Below are 25045 nucleotides of genomic sequence, written 5' to 3'. Positions count from 1 at the left end.
TGCAAGCATCGCAAATCCTGGCCACATGACCAATGGAAATCCGGGGAAAGTAGGGACGGGAACGGGCCCTCTTTGCCAGTCCGGGGCGTACGATGCAGTCCCGGTCCCTATCCGTACCGCCGGCCGCTTTGGAATAGCTGTTTTGGTGGGGTTGAAGTTGAATTCACAATCAATCAGCTGGTGGTTCACCTCACACCATGCCTGTTCTCCCTTCTCTTTCTCTCACGCACACTCCCTTTTATGGTAACACAATCTAGCGTTGTTTACCGCAAGTTGGGGGGGGCACAGATCCCCCTGAGGGCTACCTTACCCCAACTTTCTAGAAGGAAAAAAAAGTTGGAGATGGGCCAACTTGGCGCGGGGTGTAAGCCGTGGTTTGCGAACGAGTGCAGAAAAAAGGAGGCCACGAGAGCCAGCCACCTGCCAACCAGACAGAGAGTCATGAGACCAGTCTTGGACGCATGGTGTGCGATGGCCCCTTCCCCATTGCGTCCTTGGCGTCCAGTGCCATGATTCCGTTCGTGGGAAGTACGAAGTACCCCTCTGTTCTTTGGCAGCAAGCAGCCCAGTTGAGATGATGGCACTGGACATCCTGTTCGTCAGTCTGCCGCTGCGGCCTGCCATTGACTTGCCCCGACGCTGGTGCAACCGCTACTCAGCCAGCGGAGGCCAAGCTAAGCCAATGTCACTGCGACTAGTTCGCCGTTGCCGTTTTTTTCTTCCTTTTTTTCCTGTCTACTGCTTGCTGTTTGGCTGTGGGCTACCTACTGCATGTTGTGAGAGACACCTCCCGAGGTTTGATTCACCTTCGTTTGCTTCTTCGTGATTAAATACCCGCTGTCCTCGCTCCAGATCCGTCATTTCTTTTCCCGCTCTTCTCTAGCTCGTTCGTGAACGAAGAACTATACCTTCTCTCTCTTCCCCCATATTGTCTCACCCCCGGACTTCTTGGTGTTCCCTCTCAGTTGAACTACCTTGCCTTTTTGTGCCTCAGACTTACAGTCCATTGAATTACCTTTACGCAAGCTTCGTCCTAAAGTCACTCTACCTTTAAGCTGACACGCTGCGCTACTCACCCCCATCCGAAGTCTGTCGATCAGGGAACAGCACCCCCTTACCCGCCGCCGCACCGTTTGGCCGAAACCTTGACACTGCTCAGGTGGTTCTCTCTTAAGGACCGGGGAGCCGAACTCTCGCAACCATGAGGCAGCATCTCTTCTACACATCGCTTCTGTCGACACTGCTCGCAGCACCGTCATACGCTCTGCCCGGCTTCTTCTCCGATGCAGAACGCGCCCATTTCTCATCAGACCTCAAACGCTCAATAGACCCCGAATCTCCAGCAGCAATCATGGCGAGACAAGCAGCCGACAGATCCGGCCGCTGGCGGCCCCAAATTCACTTCTCACCACCCGCCGAATGGCTTAATGACCCAAACGGCCTCTTTGTCGACTCGGACGGTGTCTGGCACATGTACTACCAATGTGAGTCTTTTCCATTGCCGCCTTTTCCCCTACCCATTTCAATCCACCTATTCCCCAACTCCCCAAACGCAAAGTACCGTGCTGGAAACACCTCCCAAAGCCGCGGTTACCGGTTTTGAGTTGTGCAACACATTGCGCAGGTTCCGGGCGAGCGGTTACCAATGTTTGCCTTGTGCAATGTCAATGGCGCGCCATTCTGCCCGTTTCATTGGATCTGCATTCTGCACACGTGCTAGTTCCCGTTGGCGTGAGGGTTGCGCCTCTGCCAAAGACGGAAACATCACATGCGCGATGATGAGCGTTGCAATTCCACCCCCGCATTTTGGCGCGGAATGAGACACACCGCATGCTCTCCCTACCCTACCTACCTTGCCGTAATTACATGTTCTTCTCCCTGCGATGCATCTCAATCTGGCATGCCATGTGTCACTGCTTCGATTAGACTATGCCAAGCTTGGCCTGGCTTTAATGTTTTAAACATCTTCAGAACTTGACCGCTGACTATTTTGACTCAGATGCCGACAACGTCGCGGGCGATGGCGTGAAGAACTGGGGCCACACGACGGCCACCGAATTCTACAATTGGGTTGACCATCCTGTTGCCATTCCCGCCACTGCGCGCGATGGCTCCATCTGGTCAGGAAGCGTCGTCGTCGACAAGAATAACACGTCTGGCTTCTTCCCGTCTGACAAGACAAGCGGAAAGGACAACATCATTGCCTACTATACCTCATGGGAGCCTGATCAGGAATCCCAGCATCTTGCATGGTCATACGATGGCGGCGAGACTTTCAACCAGTACGAGAACAACCCGATCATTTCGCTCAACAGACACGGATTCCGCGACCCCAAGCCCTCGTTCCACCATGAGACCAACACCTGGGTCATGGTCCTTTCCCTCGAGAGTGAAGTCGCCTTCTACACCTCCACCAACTTAGTCAACTGGACGCAGTCATCCATCTGGAATCCTCAGCGCAACATTGGCCTCATTGAGTGCCCCCAATTCCTCCAGATCCCCCGCAAGGACAAGTCTGGAAGCATCGTGGGCGCCAAATGGGTTCTGACTCTCAGCCTGGGAGGCGGCGGCCCGACTGGCGGTGCTGCAGTCAAGTACATCACCGGCGAGTGGGACGGCACCACCTTCACCCCAGATGTGCCCGCCAGCCTCGGCTCGCGGAGAGGAATCTTCTCGCGCCAGGACACCTTCTCCATCTACGACTTTGACTTTGGCCCTGATAAGTACGCCACCGCCTTCTTCCATTTCCAGAATCTCAACGACGCCAACCAAGATGCATACTCCGTCTCATGGGCGGTCGACGCTACGCTCTATGGGTGCTGCACGCCGACCGACCAAGAGGGATGGCGTCACTGCATGGGTGGTGTGCGCCGCCACTGGCTGGACTCCAACACCAACCGACTCATGTCAGCGCCGGCCGGCGACCTGTCCAAGCTCGCGAGCACGACGTCCGGCTGGAACCCCATTCTTGACGAGAAGGACGTGTCGGGCATTCAGGGCAGCAGCGCCGTCATCCGCGACTACAACCCGGCCGTTGAGTGGACCTTGACCGTCAAGATGGCCAAGTCTCTCCTCCAAGAAGGCTCGACGGCCTCAGCTCAGCTGGCTTTCCAGGGCTCTCAGTCCAACGGCACGGAGCAAGTCTCCCTCGGTTTTGACTTCACTGGCACATCCAACAGCGGGGCACCCATCGCCAGCCTCAACATTGGTCGCGCCAGCGCAGTGTGGGATAGGTCCGGCACTTTTGGCGTCTCCAACGTCCAGGCCCTCGAGGCTGCCTCAAGCGAGGGCTCCAGCGGCAACGTCGAGTTTCAGCTGCACGGCATTCTCGACCGCTCCGTCCTCGAGGTCTACGTCAACGGTGGCGTCGAGGCTGGCACCATGCTCTATTTCACCGACAAGCCCCTCGACGGCATCGTCCTCTCCCGCGGCACGGGAACCAACGACCAGGGCATCACCTTTGACTTCAAGGCCGTCGCGCTCAAGAGCTCCTGGGGTTCGTACAGGGAGAACTCCGCCTTGCAGAGCACGCAGGACAAGTGGAGGACGGAGGAGCTGTGAGGAGCAGATCCGCTTGATATCCCTTGTGATTAGAGATCTTGGTGGCTTTGTAGACGTCCTTCCAAGCGACCTTACAGTCTGGGGGGCGCGGAAGAGGGCGGAGAAGCGGAAGCGAGGCGAGACTTTTCCTAACCATGTTGGACATGTGGCATGAAGAGAGGTTCTAGAGCTCAGACAAGAGGGCTTTTTTTTTTTTTTTTTTTTTGGGACCAGGGTTTCCACATCATTCTAGGTGGCATTCGTACGAATTATGATTTTTATCGTTTACTCTCAACATCTTGAAAGTGTTTCGTTGTCGTGCGTAAGCCGCCTCTAGATATGCCATCCCCCGGCTCCCTGTCTATGCCCACATACTGTCCTCATAACGGGCCCCAGAAGAGTAACCCGAGAGCTCGCAAGATTTGATCAAGTAATACTCGGTCTCGCATTTTGTTCAATAGAGAGAGCCACGTAGTGTATTCACTTCGGGAAGTGACAAGAAAAGGTCAATGGCATCACACAGTCAAGCTTCCATTCTCACCGTATTCTAGAAAACTACACGAACCATACCATACCACACACAGCCACATACAGCCCGCGAACACAAGAAACGGGGAAACGACGAGTGTTTCAATCAAAGAAGCTCCCCTCCCCCCCTCCCCGCTCTTTTCTCTCCCTCTCCTCATATCCATCCAAAAACACGCTCTGCGTCAAAACTCGGGATGCCAAGCCTAAAGCGAAAGTCAAAACGCCCCTCCCTCGCCTGTACACTGACCTACCTATCCCAGGAAAATGAGCAGTGGAAGATCACCCCCTCTTATTACCAGAGGCAATAGCCAGCTAAATGAAGCTTGTAGAACTCCTCTCACAAGCATGTTTGTAGTCACCGTGGACATGGGACACAGCGTGCTCTGGAATTCAAAATGATCTCAATATTACACGCCTTGTATTTTCGGTTCACACTAATAATCTCAGACTCAACCGAGCTTGTTCAAGCTCTGCGCTCACCCCTCGACTGTCAAGAGCATTGCCCCCCGTATCTCTTTTACGCCTGGTGCCCGTCCCGGAACAAGAGAAAAATACTGAGAAAAGAAAAAGGAAGCCTTTTTTGCTCATGAACTACTAAAATGTTGACAAAGTCTATATCGTACCGTATCCAGAGAGCTTGTATGAAGCACTCGCTCCGTCGGTGTGCACACAATGGCCGCTCCATGCCATCAGGAGAAAATATCTACCAGTTCAATGCTGCCAATACAGCCTTTATTGTCGTGTCTCGTTGCCCCTCTGGTAGTGGCCCAACCTAAATCAGACCGTTCGATGCCTTGCTCAAAGTCTCTCCCAAGTAGTTACTTTAGCATCGTCAAACAAAGTATCGTCAAGGGGGGGGGGGGGGTTACAAGAAAGAATACAGGGGAGGAAAGAAATGTAGGGGTATATGAGGTTAATAACCGAGTCCGGCAACAGCGGCCACAACTTCACGTCGTAGCATCCGCTTGACGTCCGCCTCCCGATCTGCTTCCCTGAGGGCGTCGTTAGGATCGACCTTCTTGTCACCTTCATTCTTCTCGTCCTTGTGCTCCTCCTTCTTTGGCACCTCCTTGTTTTCCTTGGGCGTAGCAATCTTGCTGGGGTCAGCCTTGGGATTGCCAGGGCTCTCCGTCTTGTCAACGGGAGCGTGCTCGGATTTGAGCTTGTCCTTCTCTTCACTGGACTTGTCTGCCGCCAGCTTGTCCGCCCGCTGATCATCCTCCAAAGCGTCATCGTTGATCGGCTTGACCTTCTTGGCTTCGCCGTTGTTGATGCTCGCCAGGGCTGCGCTATCGAACAGGTGGGCAGCATCAGCGCTGGACATGGCATACCTGGTCGAGTTGAGAGGGTGGCCGAGAATAGAAGCCTGGGCGTCAAGCTTGTCGTAGAATGCCTTAGTAGGCGCTTCCTCCAAGTAGTTGAGACGGTGGCCGCAGCGGGCGCCGAGGACATCGCGGATCTTGGGGTTGGAGCTACAGCAGTGGCCCCAGCAGTCACTGATGTGGTCAATGATAGACCGGTACGGATTGCGGCGACGACTTTGGTCGATGATGCGGACAATGGTAGGAATTGCCACCTCGTGGAAGACTCCGAAGCCAGCAAATATTTCGGAAAGGAAGATATAATCGGCAAAGAATCGTCTCGGAATGTAGTAAATATCACTCCAGCCAACACACCACTCGTCGCGTCTGATCTTGTACTCGAGGTCAAAGTTGTCAACGACGGCGGCCGCGGCCATGGCAGTGCGGTGGAAGTCCTGGCCCCATCCCCACCAGTTGTAGTTCTTGGTGTCGGTAAGGCACATGTACTCGGGTCCACCGTGGGACGGCGGGGCAGTGTCGATGATGGCGGGGAAGTGGATGTTGTATGGGTTCATACCCGTCCATCCAAGAGGGTCAATCCAGGCATCGAAGTGGTAGTACATCAAACCGTCGATCTCGGGTTGAGTATCGAGGATAAGCTTCATAGTACGGGACACCTGCTTGTAGACGGTAAAGGTTCCCGGGAATTGATCGTGGGTAAGGTTATGGAACTCGGGATCCTCCTCCTTGAACATGTTGGGCATAGAGATGTGCACGGTATGGAAGAACGGCTCGTACTTCTGCAGCATCGGGACGCGCTCCGGACGAGCAGAGTTCCACCGAATCATGGCCATCGTGTTCTTGAATGGCGACTCAATCTTGCTCTCGCCGCCAGTGACAGGCTTCGGTCCGGATGGCGCAGATGGAGCTGTTGCTCCTTCCTTGGCAAAATCGGGCATCTTGGCCTCGGACATGGTGAGGAATGCCACGATAACAACGGTGATGAATGTGGCTACGGCGAGGAAAACTTTGTTGAACTTTCTCGCAACAGCCGCCATCTTGGCGAACAACGACATCTTCTGAGGCTCGTTGGTCGCGGCAGCGTTGGGGTCCTTGGGAGGCGGGTTGTCCATGTAGAGCCATGATGCAACAAAGACGACGACAGTACCAGGCAGTACGAGGAAGCTGAGCGAGGTGCCAAACAGGATGGGTGAAACGTAGAGGAGAATACCAGTCGCAACAGCCGTAGCGAAGCATTTGATGACGGCGTCGGCATCTAGGAGGGTTAGTACGTCGCTCAGCAAGCGCCAATGGATACTCACATTTGTATACAGCGGTAATGGCAAGGCCAATAAAGACATTGCTGACAATAACCATGATGGCGCCAAAGCTGGTGTAACCTTCAAAGAATCCCGGCTCATCAGCCTTCAACGTCTTGATGACCAAGTGGCACAACAAGTTCATGGCAGCACCCGCTCCGTAAAGAATCATATTGTCGGCATGCAAGCTTGAGTCGTCGGTCTTGAGCAGAGCCTGGTTATACACGCCTGATGAGGCACTTAGGAAGACCTGGAAGAGCAAGATGAAGTAGGTGCTGAACGGGTAGGTCGTGCCTGTCGTGGGGTTGTACTGAGTCACCATCAAACCGCAAATCTGCTTCGTGTCAGTGACCAGATCAAATATTTAGTACCAGGATTCGTCCCACTGACCTGCATGAGGATGGCAATCCACTGGATCTTGGAGATCTTGGTGTTCAAAGTCGCAATCATAACCAAGGCGGTGATGAAGGTGACGCCGCTCTTGGTGAGTTGAATCGTACCGGGGTCGGCCATTTTGTAGCTTACAAAGATCTGAAGAAATTAGTCGTAATGAACACAATTACACAGTATGCGGAGTAGGAATCACGTACCGAGTTGTTGATGAGCACGTAGAAGAGCGCCAAGTTGCAGAAGCCATATCGCACGTCTCTGGTAACCTCGCCACGGACGTAGCTCCAATATGTCCTCACGTCGAGCGGCGGAAGCGGGCCATTGTTTCTCTCAACAACGTTGCCAGTGCTGGACGAGCTAGCACTGCCGTTCAGTCCCTCCTCTTCCCGCTTCTCATCTAAGCTGCTTCTCTCGGCCAAAGGGAGTTCTGTGGCGATGGAGGCATAGCCACTGCCACCGCCCCGGGTTGATGGGCGAATTCCATCGGCTACCCTGCGCTTGCATTCGTTGTAGAAGAAGATGGTCGACAGCACCATCTTGAGGAACTCGGAGATGGTGACAGACGCCGAGGGAGAGAACGAGTAGGATCCGCCTGTCTGGGAAATCTTCATGATAATACCAATGCCAACCTGGATCGCGACCAAGCCAAGGGCAGCAGCGTAGGCGGCATGTTGAGGACCACTGGGAATCCAACTGAGGGGCTTCAAGAAGAGCCCCAGGATGCTCCCGTGTCGTAACATTGTGGGCAATTATCGCCAGCCACTAGAGGGCGGTTCAGCGTAGAGGCTCGAGGGGGCGCGACGTAAGATGCGATTGCTGTTTGTCGAGGGTTGTGCAAAAAGAGCGTCTCGGTGATTGCCAGCGAGCGAGGAGTGTAGGAAGGTGCTGCTCGGATGCAGCGTGCAGCTCGCAATTGCAGGCGGTAAATCTGCTGGCGGTGTTCGGTGCTGCAAGCAGGTGGGAAAGGACGTTCTCTGATCGTGTTTAGGTTTCCTGGGTGTGGGGGAATGACGCTCGCTGGGCCGCCGTGTCCGACATGCGTATTCGAGTTGGCAGCTATTCGTCGATGAATTCGTTTGGGTTTGTTTCGAGTCGGAAAGTCGTCGGTTGTTTCCGCCCGCGATGGTCCCAATATCGCGATGACAGGTGGCGCAGGACAGAACCGTAAGAAATGAAAAAAGAGAGGAATGAAATTACACGGGAAGAAAGGTAGGCTGGAGAGGAATGGGCTGGAATGGATGTTGCATGGGAAGCGAGGTGCCCACGGCGAGCAGGAACGGGGTAGAGAGCGAGCAGCGTCAAGCAGAAGCGCACTGCAGGCAGTCGAGGCAAGGGAAGGCAAGGGGAGGGGGGCCGTGGCCACAGATGGATCCTTGGAGGTGTCCACTCGAGGTTGCTGACATACTTTTGGCGAATGTACAGTGTGTGCTACACCCGGTGGAAAGGTACTTTCGTACAGGTTGCGGGACACACACACCCACTGATGTGCTCTTTCCCTCTCTCCGTCGTAGTCGCTCTTTCTCACTTTTTCTCTGTGGTGGGGTCTCTGGGGGAGCCAAGCGATTTTCCAATGAGAAGTCGGATAAGTCCAGGTTCTTGCGGGTCCGTCGAAGAAAATAGCACGGGCTGTCATTGGATGGAATTAAGACACGGTGCAGCGCCGTCTCGTCTACCAGTGGATGAAAAGCACCTAGGCCGCTAGGTATACGGATGAAGGTTGACGTACAATCCGTACCTGCCTCGATGGTCACCTCAGAGAAGGATGATGATGGCGCACTTACCTTACTTTGAAAAGGGGTCACAGCTTGGAGCTGCTACAGCCAGCCAGACTCCAGTTCGGATACACCGTACACAGTAGGCGCCCGACCTTCTGTCTTCTCCCGGCTCTCTTCTCCCGTTGACTCTTGCGAGGTGGACACAAACGAGGGGGAACCTTGAGCTTGGCTCTGTTTTCGAAGGGGTCTCCGGAGGGGCCGCACTGTGTCAGAATTAAAGTAGCCGATCTCTGACAACGGGACTCTCAGTACCACGTCAAGCGAGCCGGGACACCGGTGTCACCCAAGTATCGTCGAACCTGCACTGTCTATGCAGTTCTGTCGTAAGGGGACCAGCTAAATCTTCATGTGAAGACTCGATTGTCCGTATGGCCTCGTCTGATACTCTCTAGATTCAAGTGACACCATGCTGCTATGGAGCGATCAGGGTATAGCTGCGTCTTGCTTGGAAATACACTCGTCGATGCTCGAGGAGAAATAGCTCTCTTCGTCCTGCCATGACGCGGACTGCAACCGGTGCCGAAGCTGTTCAAACACGAAACCTCGACATGAAATGTAACGGTGCGCATGGTACTCGGTGATTCCCCTACTCCAGCCAGACTACAGTGTGTTCAGTGGCGGCAACACCATCTAGTCATTGTCGGGAAGCGATCCAGAGCTGAGAGCAAAGGACAACTAGCCCCGGGACTCACGAATCCTAAATTTTCATGATTTCGGTTTGTCCAATCTATTCTAGCCGGCGCCAATATGTTGATGTGCCACTGCAGGACGGAAAAAGGGGCTTTCAAAACTCAATCTTATCGCTAGCAATAAAGATTAGGCCAACCAAACTTACGTGGAAGAAATTTCCCAATGACGACGCAAAACTACCGGGAGATGTGCGTGTCGACCTATCCGAATCAGGTTTGGCCTCCAAGAGAGGCTGATAGTTGCAGCTGCTGAACGGACGACGGTGATGAGATGCTACACTAGAGGCTTGACGATGTCTTGTAGGTAGCCAACCGCCTTACACTATCCGTACGCACCCTTTTTTTTTTTTTTTTTTTTTTTTTTTTTTTTAGGCTTGGAGCATGACACGAGTGTAGGTACTGTGTCGATGCCAGATGGGAAGCTGCCCCTTGCTCCGGCTGCGCTTCCCCCTGGGGCTAGCAAAAAAGCACCGTTTCCCACTTGAGGTTCGCGGCGCGCGCAGGTCCCATTTCCCGCCCTCACCCACCTCAGGGCTCGATACGTACCTTTTGCATCCTGGGTCGCAGCCCGCAGGAAGGAGCAACCCTTTTCTTTGCACTGTTGAGGTAAGGCAGGCAAAGAGTGGGTTCTGAGAACAGAGGATTGGGTGCGCGACTCCGCCACCGAGGTTCGTACAGTGCCCGACATGTGTCCGTTCGTTGGCACAGTACGGCCCGCTGGAGGCAAGGGTGGTCTCACTCATCCGTCACTGATCAGTGGAGAATCGCATTGCACTCACTCAACCAGCAATCAATTAGCGTTAATTAGAACCTCTTTCTGAGGGCGCTCAGTAAGATGACGACCTTTTCAATGACGGTGATGACCTCCAGTCCGGTAGGTGGGCGGACTCCGTGCGAATCTTCCATCATGTTCATCAGCTTGCGCAATCGTGCATCCCGTCGCCAATAACACGTTTTCTAGGCGCCGCGACGGCTTCTCAATGGTTGACAATAGCTTTTACGCAGTAGGGCTGCAAGAGATGCTTATTTCGCTCGACATTCTAAACCCCCTGTCTTTGGAAATTCCGTGCGATAAGAAGTAGAGCCCAGTCAGATCGCACAGATGACGGCTATTGTCAAGCAGCTGAAGAAATGCTTGTTGTTCCCTTAGGTACGCCGAGCCAACTCTTCCTCGATAAGCGATCAAAAAGAAATTCACTCGATAAACTCTTCATCGCAGTGTCTGCGCTCGATCTACGGATTGTGTATATCAAATTTGATTACTAGCCACTTTATAGAAGATTTGATGTCGGTATTTCCGCCCTCAATCTGTACAGTCTATACGGATAATACCTTAGCTATCTTATTGCTATGAATTTCATCCAACCCCGATTAGATGAGTGCAGAAGAAAAAAGTCGGTTCGTATCCGGGCACTGGGGCACGCCTGCCTAGGAACCCTGCATGCAAGTGGTCTCGATTCTGACCAGTGCCAAAAGAGAGGTACGACAGGAAGGCACGGAGCGGAGTGGTGGAAACTGGAATGGAGGTAACGGCACTTTCCCAGCGCACCGTACCCATGTACCTACCGTGTGCGACTTACGGTAGGTACCTTAACGTTTCCTGCCATCTAACTGAGATTCCTATACAAACTCAACCACCACTTCTACAACACTCCAGTTCGATTACCTACAATTCATCACGTTGGCCAGAAACGACCCGACGAATTGGCGATAACTGCGGGACGCAATGAAAAGGAGACGCGTCGCCAGCACAGCCCTGCAACGCGTGACATGAGTGCATAGTCTACCGTTCCAGCGGATTAAACCTTAAGTGGTTGCTTCTATTTTTCTCTCCTAGCCTGCTTCGGCCTCTCAGACGCCTTCATACTAATGGTCGGCATGCTTCGAGAAGCAGAACGACGACGCACAGCACAGTTTTGTTGATACACGGACGGACAACGACGCAGCAATTACGACACCCGTCCCGCGGCCCTAGACCTGAAGCTGGAACTATTTGGAGCCTCATTGCAAGTGCATCAAGACTCGGACGATTGGTTCGTCCTCTCTTTTGCGACCTTCTCCGTACCGTTCCATCCCGCCTTGGCCGCCAACACTGCTATCGCTGTCTCCGCCAGCTTCGCCTCGTCGACAACGATGTTCTTCAAACACAAGATGCACGTCTTGGCGGGGCAAGAGACAATATCATCCGTGGCACCCTTACCTTGGCGGTTGTGGATTGGCGACGACAGACAACGGACGGACGACCTTTGGGTGGGAAGAAGGTAAAAGTGAGGCAGTAACCTTGGGTCATGAAACACACCAGATAACTTTATCTGAACAAGGACTCGCTGCAAATTCCCCGGATTCTCCCAGCATTTTCCCTCGATCAGATACCCATAGCTCGGTAGCTTCGGGAACAAAAAATGGTGCCATTTCCACTGTACAAAGTCTCCCCTACTCCGTACAGTCCGTCTCCGCCTGTTAAGTCCAACTGTCCGACAAGTTGCCGACGTACCTGGCATCACCAAGGGTGCCCAACTAGGTACTTTGCTCTGCTCATCGCCGCTCATCACAGCCAGATAAAGCACCTCCACCACGAGTCAAGCAGCGGTTTCAAAACGTGCGCCGACGGCATCCGCCTTTTGGGTCGACCCTCTTGGACGCCTTGGACGTCCTTTGTTCGAGTCTCACACTCAACATGGCCTTGTCCCGGCTCCCAAGGCTTGACGCAGCCCAAGACACCGCTTATCGTTATCGACAAGGTGCCCGCATCCTGTCTCTCGATTCCAAGGTACTCTCACCAGGCTTCCGTGGGTATCCGGTTTATGGCAGAGTACCGTCTTCGATAGATCGAAAGAAAGAAACAACTCTGCAAAACCAGCAATCTAACAGACTTTGGCCTCTCAACAGTATTGGGTTCAGGATTGTGGGTCGCTATTTTCGGTCAAATAATAATTGCTACACGTCAAAGTTCAAACCGGCGCTCATTGACACTTGGCGCAACCCAAGGTTCTCATGGCTTGCGGGCCGCTAGAAGGAGCGAAAGTCTCAATAATGGGACCGGCAACCCGATATGCAACCCATCAAACTTTGTCTATGGGTTGAGCACCAAGTTGAAATGAGAGACGCCCCTGAAGGGGACATAATCATCAGGAGCGGCCAACCGCACAGCTGTATTGCAATCAGTCCATTGCGCAGTTTGCATGCCGCAATCTCATCGTTTGCCCGCAGTACAGTATCGATGCTTGGCATTGATTTATGGATTGTGGTTACGCCGATTGCGCTGAACGTCTAACGCCAATGCCAATACCAATGCCAATGCCCAAGCCACCTTCTTACACTAATACACACAGGCATACAGCCCATGTCGCTCGCCCCTCCCCCTGCGTCTCCGCCAATCCCACGCAAGGCTGACAGCATGAGCTGCGCGATTCTGTCTGGCTATCCTTGCCCCGGGCGATTTATAGTTGGATAGTGGTTGCGACTTGCGAGAGTGTGTGGCTAGGCGGGCAGATGCAGCTGCCTAGCTGCACCGTCGATGGTGCTTGATTCTCTTCATCACTCTGCGACCCGCAGGATTGGCTCGGATCTTACAACATCCATCATCACTGGCTGATCTTCGTAAACTCACGCCAAGAACTAAGACAGCGCAATTAAACGACAAAATCAGGACCAGATGGATGTCGCGTCGGTAAGGAGTCTTATCAAGCGGGCTGGTTCGGCTGATGTACAATACGTGGTGATGTCAAGATTTCTAACAAGAGCAGTCAAAGCGGGCAAATCCATTTGAGAGGCCGCCTTCTTTCTCAGCTTCTCTCTAGCAAGCCAACGAGATGGCTAAGACACGTGTCCATCTTTACTCGTCGTAGCTACGCCCTACATTTGCTAAACAAGCGGCCGGGCATGTATGATTGCAGCGCTGGACAGACGATAGGCAGAAACCCTGGCTTGGCCCAGCCAAAGTTTTGCGAAAATGGGGCGACGGGTTTCCAAAGGTCAAGGAGGGGCCCCCATCGCGAGTGAGATGATGGCGCCAGACGGTGGAATCGGAAAATAGCGGCATCTCTTGAGAGTAAAGAGGATCAGCGAGCAGCAAAAGGAGATGAGAAGAATCGAGGACATGACTGATGAGACGGAGACAACTTTGGATCGATTTACACACGGATACAGTTGCGCCAAACACGTTGTGTTGGTAACTCAGGTTGGACTCGACGAGGAAACCCACAAGGCCAGGCACGTCGAAAGTCTGGGCAGGCCCGGGCGTCTGCTCGCCGCAGGGGTTCGGCGTACAGTGCTAATTCTCTCGGACGCTAACTGTCTCCGGCCGGGGCGTCAACCGGCTCCACTCCCGCAATCCATTGACAGCAGTCAAGCAGTCGCGCCCGGGCGGCGCACCCAATTGGCAGACAGCGCCATTGGCGATGCTCATCGAGGATTCGAGAGAAGTAAGCGTCCCACGGGCGTTACCTATTGATCCACTGTCACGATGCGGCACAGCAAGAAAAAAACTCCAGCGGACCGCATGTCACCTCGTGTCTGGAAATGGTACTTGTGGCTGTCTCCTGTCTGTCAGTCATTCGATTGGCGAGTTGGTACTTCTACTCGATCTCGTTGAAACACTGTAGACGGTGATATGGTGTACTATCAGGACAGTAGGTATCAGTAGTTCCAGACCAGTGTTGCCAGTTTCAACGTGCCGAGACAGGCTGCACGGCTGAGGCCCGATAAGAGAGACTTTGGAAGGAAAGTGAAGAAGAAAACGGACCCCTGAAGAGTAAGCCCCTTTATCCTTGTCGTCTTTCCGTTCGACACTACCAAAATGAGTCTAAGAGGCAAGGGGAGGAGGGGCACAGCTCCGTACAGGGCGTACAGGAACAAGGGAGGGGGATAGTGGAGGTCCAGGTCGGTCCCCTAATGGGGTTTGGGGGCCGCTACCGCCCGCAATGGATCTGTTCCAGTTGGAGAAAATTAAAATAGCAAAAGGCGACTTTTTTTTTTTTTTTCGCTCTCTCAGACTCTTTCGCAGTAAAGAGGACCCAAACCTTTTTCTCCCCCCCTGGTCTTCACTGTACGTACGGACGGACGGTCGGCTACGGCTACACAGGGCGAGATCGCGCATCTGTTGTTGCTTGCTGTTACCGGGATATTGTCTCCACGACCCTGAGCTTCCATCTTCCATGAGGTAAGTACCTACTGTGTAAATTTCCAGAGCCCTGTAGGTGCGTACCTTACGAATACCCGACGGCTGTCTCTACCTAGTACAAGTACTGAGTACGTACCATTTTTAACTGAGGTGGGAAAGAGGGACACCTTTCCCCATTGTCGGCCGACCCTCTTCTCTTGGCCTCGTACATTTCGCAAATCCTCCTTCTCTAGCATCGCTTCTTTTCCTTGTCTTCTGTGACATGCTGGACTGGATATTGTAGATTCGCATTTCCTGCATTTCTTCACTTATTGGTTTTTTCCCCCTCCTGCAACAACAAAGCAGACCGTCTTTCTCTTCTTTGGTTGTGGTGCTGCTGTCTCACCGCCACGGTTCCACCCAAAAGCTCAGAGAGACATTGCCATCGTTGGCGACAATCTGCCACTCCCTCGAATTTCTCGGACCTTTGCCCGACTTTGACTTGCGACACCTCTCTCGTCGTCCCTCCGCTCGCTTTTCGCAACTGGCAAATTTCACCTCGACTAAACAGAGCTTCATCTGTTCATCGTAGCAATCCGATATAATGGCCCCTCAGATCAAGGCAGCTGCCAACGGCGCTGCTGCGAATGGCGACGTCAACCACGAGCCCATCAATGTTATTATTCCCATTGGCGGCATTGGCTCCCGCTTCGCAAAGGAAGGTTACCGCTACCCGAAGCCCCTGATCAACATCGTCGGCCGACCTATGCTGTTATGGCTGATTGACAACCTGAGCCTCAAGCCTGGCGACACCTTGTGGATGGCCATCAACGAGGAGGTCGACGACGAGTTCAGAATTGGCCAGCTCGTGAGCAAGACGTTTTCCAAGATCGACTTCAGACTCCTGCGCTTGCGCCACCAGACCAAGGGTGCCAGCGAGACGGTAAGTTCTTCCCTGAGTTTCTTTGAGATTTGTTGCTTGCTCTTTTGACCCTCGCTCTTGCCTCTTCTTCCTCCGCCCTTGCGCAATTCCGCCCGAGGAGGGCCGAAGCCAAGCTTGGAAGCGCATCGCTGACGATCCCTCGTAGCTCTACATCGTCACCCAGAGCATGACCAAGAAGCACCTCGAGCGCAAGACTGTCTCTCTCGACTGCGACACCATCTACTGGGCCGATGTCCTCCAGGACATTCGTAACATGCCCAAGGGCCACGGCGGCTGCTTCTACTTCCCCGACGTTGGCGACAAGCCCATCTTCTCTTACATCAAGACAGAACCCAAGTGAGTGGCCACCAGGAGCAAAGCGAACAAACCTATTCAAGCCAAGATGCAGGTTCTAACAGATTACTATGACAGGGACGGCTTGGAGCGCATTGTCGACATTCAGGAGAAGAAGGCCATCTCCAACAAGGCAAACACTGGCGCATACGTTTTCCCGTCCGCGGGTCAGCTCAAGTCATGGGCTGCCCAGAACCTCGACATGAAGAGACCCGACGGCTCAGAGGTCGGCGAGTACTACACTTCCCAGATGATCGCCCTCATGATCCAGAACGGCGTGCCGTACCTGGGCATGCCTGTCAGCACCAAGGACTTCAGTGTTGTGGGCACACCCGAGCAGCTCAAGGACCTCCTGAAGCTTCTCAAGACGGATACTTCCAACCTGCCCATCAAGCTGAAGAAGCGCCGTTTCTGCTTCGATCTCGACATGACCTTGGTCGGTGTGCCCGCCGTGGCCGGAGACTACTCCACCTGCCCTCCCATCGAGAAGAACATTCGCCTGGTCCAGCAGTTGTACAACGCTGGTCACTACATCATCATTGTAAGTCGATTCTTGGCGCTTGGCAAGCAGGAAGCAGATTGTGGCTTCCTGCAGTTTTCCAAAACTTTGTGCTAACTCTCGGACAGCAAACGGCTCGCCGCATGCGCACACATCACGGAAACTTGGGCTCAGTGCTGGCTGACGTCGGCCCTGTAACCTTTGCCCAGCTGGCCAAGTACGAGATCCCATACCACGACATCCACTTCGGCAAGCCCTACGCCGATGTATATGTCGACGATTTGGCTGTCAACGCCAACCTCGACACTATGCGTGAGATTGGCTGGCTTTTGGACGAGCAGGACCCAGCTGCCCTGATTGGACAAGATGCTGCGACGGGCGACGATGCCAAGAAGGCCGGCATGATTGCTGCTCGCGACTTCAACACCATCCAGATCATTGGCGACAAGGTCATCAAGTCGAGCAAGTCTGAGAACATTCTCGGCGAGCTCTTCTTCTACTCCCACATGCCCGCCGAGATTGCCCAAGTCTTTCCCACCGTATATAACGTGGACTACATTCCCGACACCACCACTTACAACATCACCATGGAGAACCGCCGTGGTTTGACCTTCTCTCACCTCCTGGTCGGTCGATCCATCACCAAGGGTCGCCTGATCTCCCTTCTCAAGGCTCTCCACACCGTCCACACCACGGGTAGCACAGACAAGGCCACGCTCAATATTCCCAGTGCCCTAGAGAAGAAGTTCGAGGAGCACTCCCTCGCGCGGGCGAACAACCGCGTCAACATCTACGCAAACTACGGCTCGAAGCTGCGCAGCCGTTACTACAAGGACCAGCACAAGTACGATGCACTTGGTCCCCTTGCCGCCTCCCTCTTCGCCCGTATCAACGAGTTCCTCGACACGTACGAGGCTGAGGAGAAGGGTGTTCACGCGCAGGTCATTCACGGTGACCCGGTCTTCAGCAACGCCATTCTTTCTAAGGACGAAAAGCTCGTCAGCTTCATCGATGTGCGCTGCCAGCTGGAGAACACTCTGACGCCTGAGGGTGACATCCACTACGACTTGGGCAAGGTCCTCCAGTCTCTCTGCGGTTACGACCACATCCTGTTTATGAGCGCGAACAACTATGACTTGCGCGACGCTCTCGACAGTGACAAGCCTCTCCTCGACGAGGCCGACTCAGACCTCCTCGAGAGCCTCCAGGAGCACTTCTTCACCTTCCTCGAGGAGACATATTCTGTGCGCCTGCACCGCAAGACCCTCTTCCGTATCACCGCCTCCCTGTTCTTCAGCTTGATCCCTCTGCACCGACCCGAACTCGGCGCCGTGTTCCTGCGCATGTGCAAGGAGACGCTCGACAAGGCGAGCAACATCAACTACGGCCCGGGCGCCCGTTCCACGTCAGGCCTCACGCTTAGCCGGCGCGCGAGCTCCAACTTTGGCTCGGATGAGAAGGCTCGCGAGATGCCCATCGCCTCGGGCAAGGGCGAAAACCTCTCGATTCCCAGCGTTACCGTCACTGCGAAATAAGTGTATCTGCTTTCAGTGATGTCGTATAATTGCTATCAAAAAGCCAATCCGCTCGATTCGCGGGCTATAATGTGCCGAGCTATCGGAAAGGTGGAGGTGGATTTGCAATGGCGGAGGTGGAGTTGAAGTGGTTGCATTGATGTCATTCGGGACGAAGCTTCCGTGGAAGAAAGCGGAGAGCTCATGTGGAGCCCTGTCGAACACACGTCGCGTCGGAAGCCATCCGAGAAGCGATCGATGTTGTGTATGTGGGAACGGAGACGGGGACGGGAACAAGGTGGCATTTGCTTCAAAAAATTGTTCGTATCGCGTAAGGTACTTACCTACAGGGTGGGAAAGGAGGGGAAGCGTTTTGATCGGGTTTTCCCAACTACAACTTGTAGGGATGGATGTTGTTCAGCGTCGGTCTACGAGGGTCATGTACTACTTACTATACCAAGAAATCAAGAAATCGTACATAAACCAGTCTCGTTTTACATTGTGTGTGTGTGTGTGTGTGTGTGTGTCTTTGGATATGGTTGATGCTAGGCTTGCCGTTGACATTGGCATCAGCAAGCTTCCATCTTAAGTCTGATTGTCAGATTTTGCTGAGGAACAACAACTCACAATCACCATGAAAGGTCTCTGCAATTGGTGAATGGTAACGTTCGCTATCTAGACTCGGCAGAGCAGGGCCTGCTCACCCAGGTAATCCTATCTACTTTCGCTCGATTGAGGCCAATCCTCCTGACTGACCCGGAACTAGTAACTTCATTCTCCCGCAATCCTCCCTCAACTACCAACCATCCATGCTTGCCTCTTCCATCATCACCACTCACTCCATCGCATTTCCTTCAGTCGTCGCCCATTGGAATCTCTGATATGCGTACTCAGATGTACCACATGGTATTCTTGAACATGTCAGATGCCTGGGGGTCAGAGTCAGGGCCACTGCCACCAAGAGGCAGCAGGGGAAGGGACTCAGTGGGACGCTCGCCCTCGAACATGCTAAGACCGCGGGAGCCGTAATCGTCAGCCATTTCCGTCGCCTTGGGGCCGGAGCGGAAGCCCTGAGAGGTAGCAATGTTCTCGTGTGCGCGAGCACGACCACAGGCGAGATCAGCGTAGTAGATCGCCGGGTGAAGGGAGACGGGAGTCGTCGAGCGAGCGTACTGGTAGCACTGGCCATAGATCATGCGCTGAAGATCATTCGTGCCCATCTTCGCCTCGTCCACCAGAACGGTGTAGTGTACAGGGCGAGCAGTTCCCTGAATGGCCACGTGCGAGCACATGTAGAAGTCCCACCAGAAAGGGTGGCAGACCTCCTTCTCAAGGACAGTTCCGGGAAGAGGGTTGCCGTTCTTGTCTCCATTTTGAGGGAAGAATCGAATATGATGCCGCTTTGTAGCCACAATGACCGTCCACTTGGGCTGCTTGGCGGTAGGGTAGATGTTCTTGATGATGTTCTTCATCGTTCCCACCTCGTACTCCAACACCTGTGAGTACTGACCCTCAGAGACACCGTCACGGAAGTAGACAATGTGGGGAGGAGGCGCAGGGTGGCCCATACGCTTGTGCCAGGTGGGCATGAGACGACCAAGGAAAGTGCGGGCACTGACTGGAGAGAGCATCTCAACGCGGTAGCCGTTGGTCTCAACAGCAGCCGAGTAGAAAGTGGCGTCAGCATCCATCGACATGGTCATCGCTGCCATCGAGGGAGCGTCGATTCCAGGAGTTGCGTGGGAAACGTCAACTCCAATCATCATAGTGACTTCCTTAAAGAAAGGAGGGTTCTTGTTAGAAGGACCGGACGGGTGAGGGATACGGCAGGTAACGCCTCCAAGCTTCGCGTTGACCTTCATAGCCACATTGGAATGGTACTGGGCCTGGTTCTTGTCAACATGGCGTGAAAGAACGCACTGAGTGAGCAAGCCGAATCGACAATCGGCGGACTTCTTGATTCGCTCGTAAGAGCCAACGTTATTGAACCGCAAGATGCAGAAGAGTAGCTGCGGAACAGCATTAGTCTTCGCCTTGATCTGGGCATATGCCCTAGCAATTGCTTCAGCAACATTGTTGTTACGGGCCTCGCTGTCAATCACGACGGCATCTTTAGTAATCTTGCCTCCATGGCCAGTGTAAGTCTGCTTGAATGTCTGTGCAAAGGCCTGAGCACTGGCTTTGTTGGTTGAGTTCTCGAGAATCACGATACCCCAGGATGCTAGAGGAGCACGGTTAGGAACCCAAAACTTCTTGCCGCGCAAGTCCCAGCGACCAGAGAAGACGGGGCTGACCACATTGTTGGCATACTGAATCTTCGGGGGCTCAAGCAGGCTGCCCACAGTTTTAGCCATCTGGTCCTCAAATACAACACCGTACTGGCGGAGATAGGGGTCCTCTTTCCATGCCAACTGGTTCTTCGCCTTGATGATGTCCGCCTTGCGCTGGGTGGGACGAGTGACAGCAGCCTTGATCATTGCCGAGGTCTGATCAGGGTCAAGCTTGTAGTTGTAGCGCTGCATAGCAGCGACTACACAAACCTCCATGGGGAAGAAGCCCGCCTTTGCGGTCTCGACAACGGGCCAGTCACGGAACAGAACCTTGTAACCGTAGGTCTTCTCGAAGTACTTCGTAATGTTCATTTCCTCGCCGTTGTTCGTGAAGACGATACTGTCAGTAGTAGCACCGCTATCACCGTAGGTTGGGTTGAATGCGAACCCCTTGATGGTGTAGGACTTGTCCCAGTTCTCCTTGCCGCGGTGCTTGGGGCAGAATCGAAGCTTCGCCAGCTTCCTCAGGTGCTTGAAGGCATCTGACATCGTGAGTACCGTCTTGCCGTTCTTGTCCTGCTGGCGCACTGGCTTCAAGATCTTGGCGATGTCCGGCGGGCTCAAGCCCTGCCATCTGCGATCGCAGGTACCCAGAAAGTCTCTGACGAAGAGATGCAACAGCTTATCTCCCTTCCAGAATGCCGTATTGGCAACGTCGACATTCAGACCGAGCCCTCGACCAAACTTGTCTATAACCGATTGGTTCATCCGGACCGACGAGTAGACACCCTTGACGACCTGCAAGCAGGGGCCAAGATCCATAGTCTGCGGATTGCGCTCATTGTAGAAATTGCGCTTGATCGAGAGAAGATTCTCGCTAGGGAATTGGCGGACTAGGTGGTCGAGGAAGTTCATGCACTCCAGAACAGTGCTGTCCCAGTCCATCTTGCCGGTAAGGTATGCCTCAAGAGCCGCCAGGTTGATCTTCTTCGTCTCCTTCATGACGAAGAAGAAGGAATTGTCGCGCGGCTTTGCATTGGGACGAACGGGCTTGCCCTCGTCAAGGTCAACCTTCAAGCGCTCCTCGCCACGGTTGATAGGAACCGACGACCTGAACTTGTGTTAGAGGAGATAGGCATTCAGAATGGGATGACGTACCAAGCCAACTTGCGGCCATCGTTCAACCAGAGGGTCTTGTACTTCGCCAGCATTGTTTGGACAGGCGGAGAGTCCCAAACCTTCTTGAACACCACGTTGTACTTCAGGGGCACGGGCGAGATCGACACATCGTACTGGTAGATGGTCATTCTGTCGTTCCACTGCTTCACGCGGAACTGGTTGACCTCCAAGTTGATAGCCTTGCCAGAGGTATTGTAACCGGGTCTGCGAATGAAGGGAGTCTCCCCGGCATTTAGGTACGACTCCGGGGGCGGGTCGATACGAGAGTTGACGTGATCCTTGCTGGGGCCACCGCCCTCGGGCTTCGCTGGGTCGAAACCCATGGAAGGTCCGAAGCCATGCTTAGGCTGAGATCCCGAGCGGGATCTAGCAGGGCTGGCAGGACCACCACGGTTAGGGGAACCGGAAGACATCCTGTCTAGTCGTGGAGATTGTGGAATTGCTGTGCAGATGTTGCTGTTTGTGGTCAGTGAATGTATGTACGATGCTCGCTGAGGTAGACGAGGTTGAGAGGTAGACAATGTTGAGAGGTAGAAGAAGAGGAAGAAGAGGGGAAAAGAGGGAAAAGAGGAAGAGGGCCCTTTTTGTAGCTGCCTAGGTCGGCAACTGTCAAAGGCGTTTGAGGAAGGAGGTAGTCAAGAATGGGTGACCTGGAAGGAAGGAAGGAATTTGAGGAGAATGAACGAATTTCGAGAGCAGGAGCGCTGGAAACTTGTACCTTTGTCCAGAGATACCTTCGGAGAGGTACCTTAGGTAGGTTAGATGTATGGGTAGGGCAAAATACCTTGTCTGTGTTGAAGTAGGTTGGCAGTGAGGCTGGGTTGTAGAAAGTATAGTGATGTGTGGAGGAAGAAGAAGAAGAAGAAGTTGAATGGAGAGAAGGGAAAGGCCTTTTTGTAGACCCGCTGGAGGATATTTCCAGACTTTTTACTAGGAGGAAGGAGGCAGCATGTGGGTTTGGGAAGGAAGATATGGCAGCACATACGTGTGGGTGTATCTCGGTGGTGTATGTGCAGAGATGTGAGGTGTGTCAAACATGAATATGTTGCAGACTTACCTGAATTGAAAGTTGAAGTTGAACGAAGTGTCTGATTGTGATTGATTGTTTGGGTAAGCAAGATGTGATTGCGATGTGAGTGTGTGTGGAGGAGAAGAAGAAGATCTGGAGGCTGGAGGGTCGAAAGGTGGGTTTATATAGCCTCCAGAGTGAGGGAGTGATCTAGAAATCGGCTGCGTGGCTTTGGGGAAGGAGCAACGGAAGCAGCAGAAGTAGCAGGAGGGATCGATGGCCAGAGAGTGAGATATTGGGATTTAGAATATGAAGACTTCACTTTAGGATGTCGGAAGGGTGAAAATAATGAGATTTTCAACCTTTGGCCGGGCATATATCAAAATGAAATCATTCAAGTCACTATCAAAAAGATCACGATGCTTCGCTCCTGCCAGGTGGCCATCAAGGCGATGAGAACGCCGGCATGAACGCCATCATTTACGACGTAGCGTGATAGCAGGATGGCATAGAATACACAGGTGATAATATTCAACAAATGATGGAATTGACATATGCCACTCAGTCTACGTACGTCACCAACAATAAGCTACGGGATAGCTATGAATACCAGAGCCAGACTCGTGAATGATGCTACCACGTAATAACCATACCGAGATTTTCCAGACACCAAAGATCATGAACCTAGTCGAGACCGCTCAAGGCTTCGAAGAAAACATCAAGGACATGAGACTCTCGGACAAATTGCACGTTCATACACAGTCTACAATCAAAAGAGCGCAACATGTAGACTTCGAATTGACCAAATATTCGTGGCCTAGAAGGTGTCACCGACTCATTTTTTTTTTACAGAAGACTCGACCGCGAGGCATGAGCTTACTCGTCTCATTCATGAATGCCGCCGCCTCATGATGATGATACCGAAAACAAAGAGACAGTCACGTTCAAAGCCTCCAGCATCCCATGTGTGAAACCACCCTGCTTTCCACCTATTACGAAGCTCATCAGTCTATCAGTGCTAGTAGCCGACATGACCTACATGTCTCTGGTTGGTCGCCAGCCAGAGTCTCGCTTCATTTTTGGATAAACATACTGGGAAGGTCCCTCTCCCAGGAGGGGTTTGCCAGCTCGTAATCGTCATGAGCCTCACCAGAACGGCCAGCTTCACAAAGTCTGGCTTACGACAAAATTTACAAGTCTACATGAGGGCTACAGATCGATCCATGGACAACAGAATGTGCTTGTCAAGCTATGAGCTATCAGATTGTCTGTAGGTGATGGCATGCGCGATTGTGTCTACAAGCATGACTTATGTTCACAGGTCAAGAAAAGAGATGAATGAACACAAGCATCACTCAACAATCAGGGCCTAGCAACACGTTTATTCCAATAATCTTCGTATAATTAAAAGCGTACCCTCTCAGGAATACATGCAAACTAAGAAGGGACAACAAGAAAAGTTAGAGGAATAGCAACAGGAATAGCAACAGGAATAGCAACAGGAATAGCAACAGGAATAGCAACAGGAATAGCAACAGGAATAGCAACAGGAATAGCAACAGGAATAGCAACAGGAATAGCAACAGGAATAGCAACAGGAATAGCAACAGGAAGAGTGATAGGAAGAGTAATAGGAAGAAGAAGAATAGAGCTAGGGTGCTGAGCGGCAACTTATTTCATTGATGTGAGGTGGTAAATTAGATCGTATGTTTACCTAAGCCGAACTCTACTTGCTGCTTAATACCCGGTTCTTCTAGGGACGATAGATATCGGAACGGAACCTTTATTACGTACTGCTTCAGGGAAAGAACTGTACGTAAAGGGACCTGAACACTCTTTTCTGGTTCAGTGGGCTTTGATTTGATTTCACAGTGTCGGGTTGGTGCCATCGGATTTGAGCCATCCATCGCTTTCCTGACTGCGAGATTACTTCTTGACAAGGGTAACATACCTTGGGATGAGAACCCAAGTCTCAGACCTGTTGGAGGGCGGTTATCCGGAGCTTCACACGGTGATATTGCGCGCGTGCCTTGATCAAGGTATGTCACAAGTGCACAAGCGGGTGACCAAATAGGATGCCGGTCAACGTAGGAGGAGTCCCCTTCTTATAGCCCATACAGTTAGAGAAAGTGGCATGTCAAAAGCAGATTTCTTTGGATTACTCAAGCGGCTAGCCAAGCAAACTAGATGACACCTCAACGTGGCATCCCATGCAGCCAGCTGCCATTCATCCCCATCCCCCAAATCGCGTGAACTAGCCATCGAACGTGATGTCGTGGCGTATGCTTTTTGACGAAAAAAAGTGTGTGTGCTACTTCTGTGAGCCGCACGAGTGAAGTATCCGCCGCCGTCGCCCTGAACGCCTCCAGTAATGCGGAGCCCCTTGAAGACTTTTTGTATTATACAGAACACTGATGTCGCAGACTTTGCGACCAATGTCCCTTTGAGGAACGTGAGAGAATCATTGCCCTCGAAATCATGAACTAAAGCTCAATAACAAAAGGAAGGTCCCAACACAGCGTGCTGGGCATTATCCCGATGTTTGATGAGCCAGCAGATACCGACTAATGTAGTCGGCCGAGTCTGTGATAGACATCGAAATTAGGGCCAACCCCTTCGGAAACCAGCCCCTGAATCCAATCGTCAGCTCCAAGA

The 25045-nt window shown here is 52.9% G+C and overlaps 5 protein-coding genes across 5 annotated transcripts; 3 read left to right on the top strand and 2 right to left on the bottom strand.

The window, feature by feature from the left end:
- Positions 1–1201: 1201 nt before the first annotated feature.
- Positions 1202–3561, top strand: CPAR01_07431 (uncharacterized protein; the record flags this gene model as incomplete). Its single annotated transcript, XM_060491700.1, has 2 exons — positions 1202–1484; positions 2000–3561. 2 exons carry the CDS (start codon positions 1202–1204, stop codon positions 3559–3561), a joined length of 1845 nt encoding a protein of 614 aa, XP_060350574.1.
- A 1420-nt stretch (positions 3562–4981) lies between these two features.
- CPAR01_07430 (UDP-galactose transporter) lies at positions 4982–7818 on the bottom strand (the record flags this gene model as incomplete). Its single annotated transcript, XM_060491699.1, has 4 exons — positions 4982–6645; positions 6692–7022; positions 7079–7219; positions 7279–7818. 4 exons carry the CDS (start codon positions 7816–7818, stop codon positions 4982–4984), a joined length of 2676 nt encoding a protein of 891 aa, XP_060350573.1.
- Positions 7819–11422: 3604 nt separating this feature from the next.
- CPAR01_07429 (uncharacterized protein) lies at positions 11423–11821 on the top strand (the record flags this gene model as incomplete). Its single annotated transcript, XM_060491698.1, has 1 exon — positions 11423–11821. A coding segment is annotated over one exon (399 nt), but the record flags the coding sequence as incomplete, so codon positions are not given.
- Positions 11822–15247: 3426 nt separating this feature from the next.
- On the top strand, positions 15248–17953 carry CPAR01_07428 (capsule biosynthesis phosphatase; the record flags this gene model as incomplete). Its single annotated transcript, XM_060491697.1, has 4 exons — positions 15248–15586; positions 15732–15922; positions 15998–16460; positions 16547–17953. The coding sequence occupies 4 exons, from the start codon at positions 15248–15250 to the stop codon at positions 17951–17953; spliced, it is 2400 nt and encodes a 799-aa protein (XP_060350571.1).
- Positions 17954–18822: 869 nt separating this feature from the next.
- Positions 18823–21794, bottom strand: CPAR01_07427 (piwi domain-containing protein; the record flags this gene model as incomplete). The annotated part of the gene is made up of 2 exons (XM_060491696.1): positions 18823–21313; positions 21361–21794. The coding sequence occupies 2 exons, from the start codon at positions 21792–21794 to the stop codon at positions 18823–18825; spliced, it is 2925 nt and encodes a 974-aa protein (XP_060350570.1).
- Between the last annotated feature and the right edge of the window lie 3251 nt (positions 21795–25045).

The sequence above is a fragment of the Colletotrichum paranaense genome, assembly GCF_030867605.1.
Source record: "Colletotrichum paranaense strain IMI 384185 chromosome Unknown Scaffold_5.1, whole genome shotgun sequence".
In the NCBI taxonomy this organism is placed as follows: domain Eukaryota; kingdom Fungi; phylum Ascomycota; class Sordariomycetes; order Glomerellales; family Glomerellaceae; genus Colletotrichum; species Colletotrichum paranaense.
The sequence above is the reverse complement of the archived record's forward strand: the minus strand, read 5'-3'. Positions and strand labels throughout refer to the sequence as shown.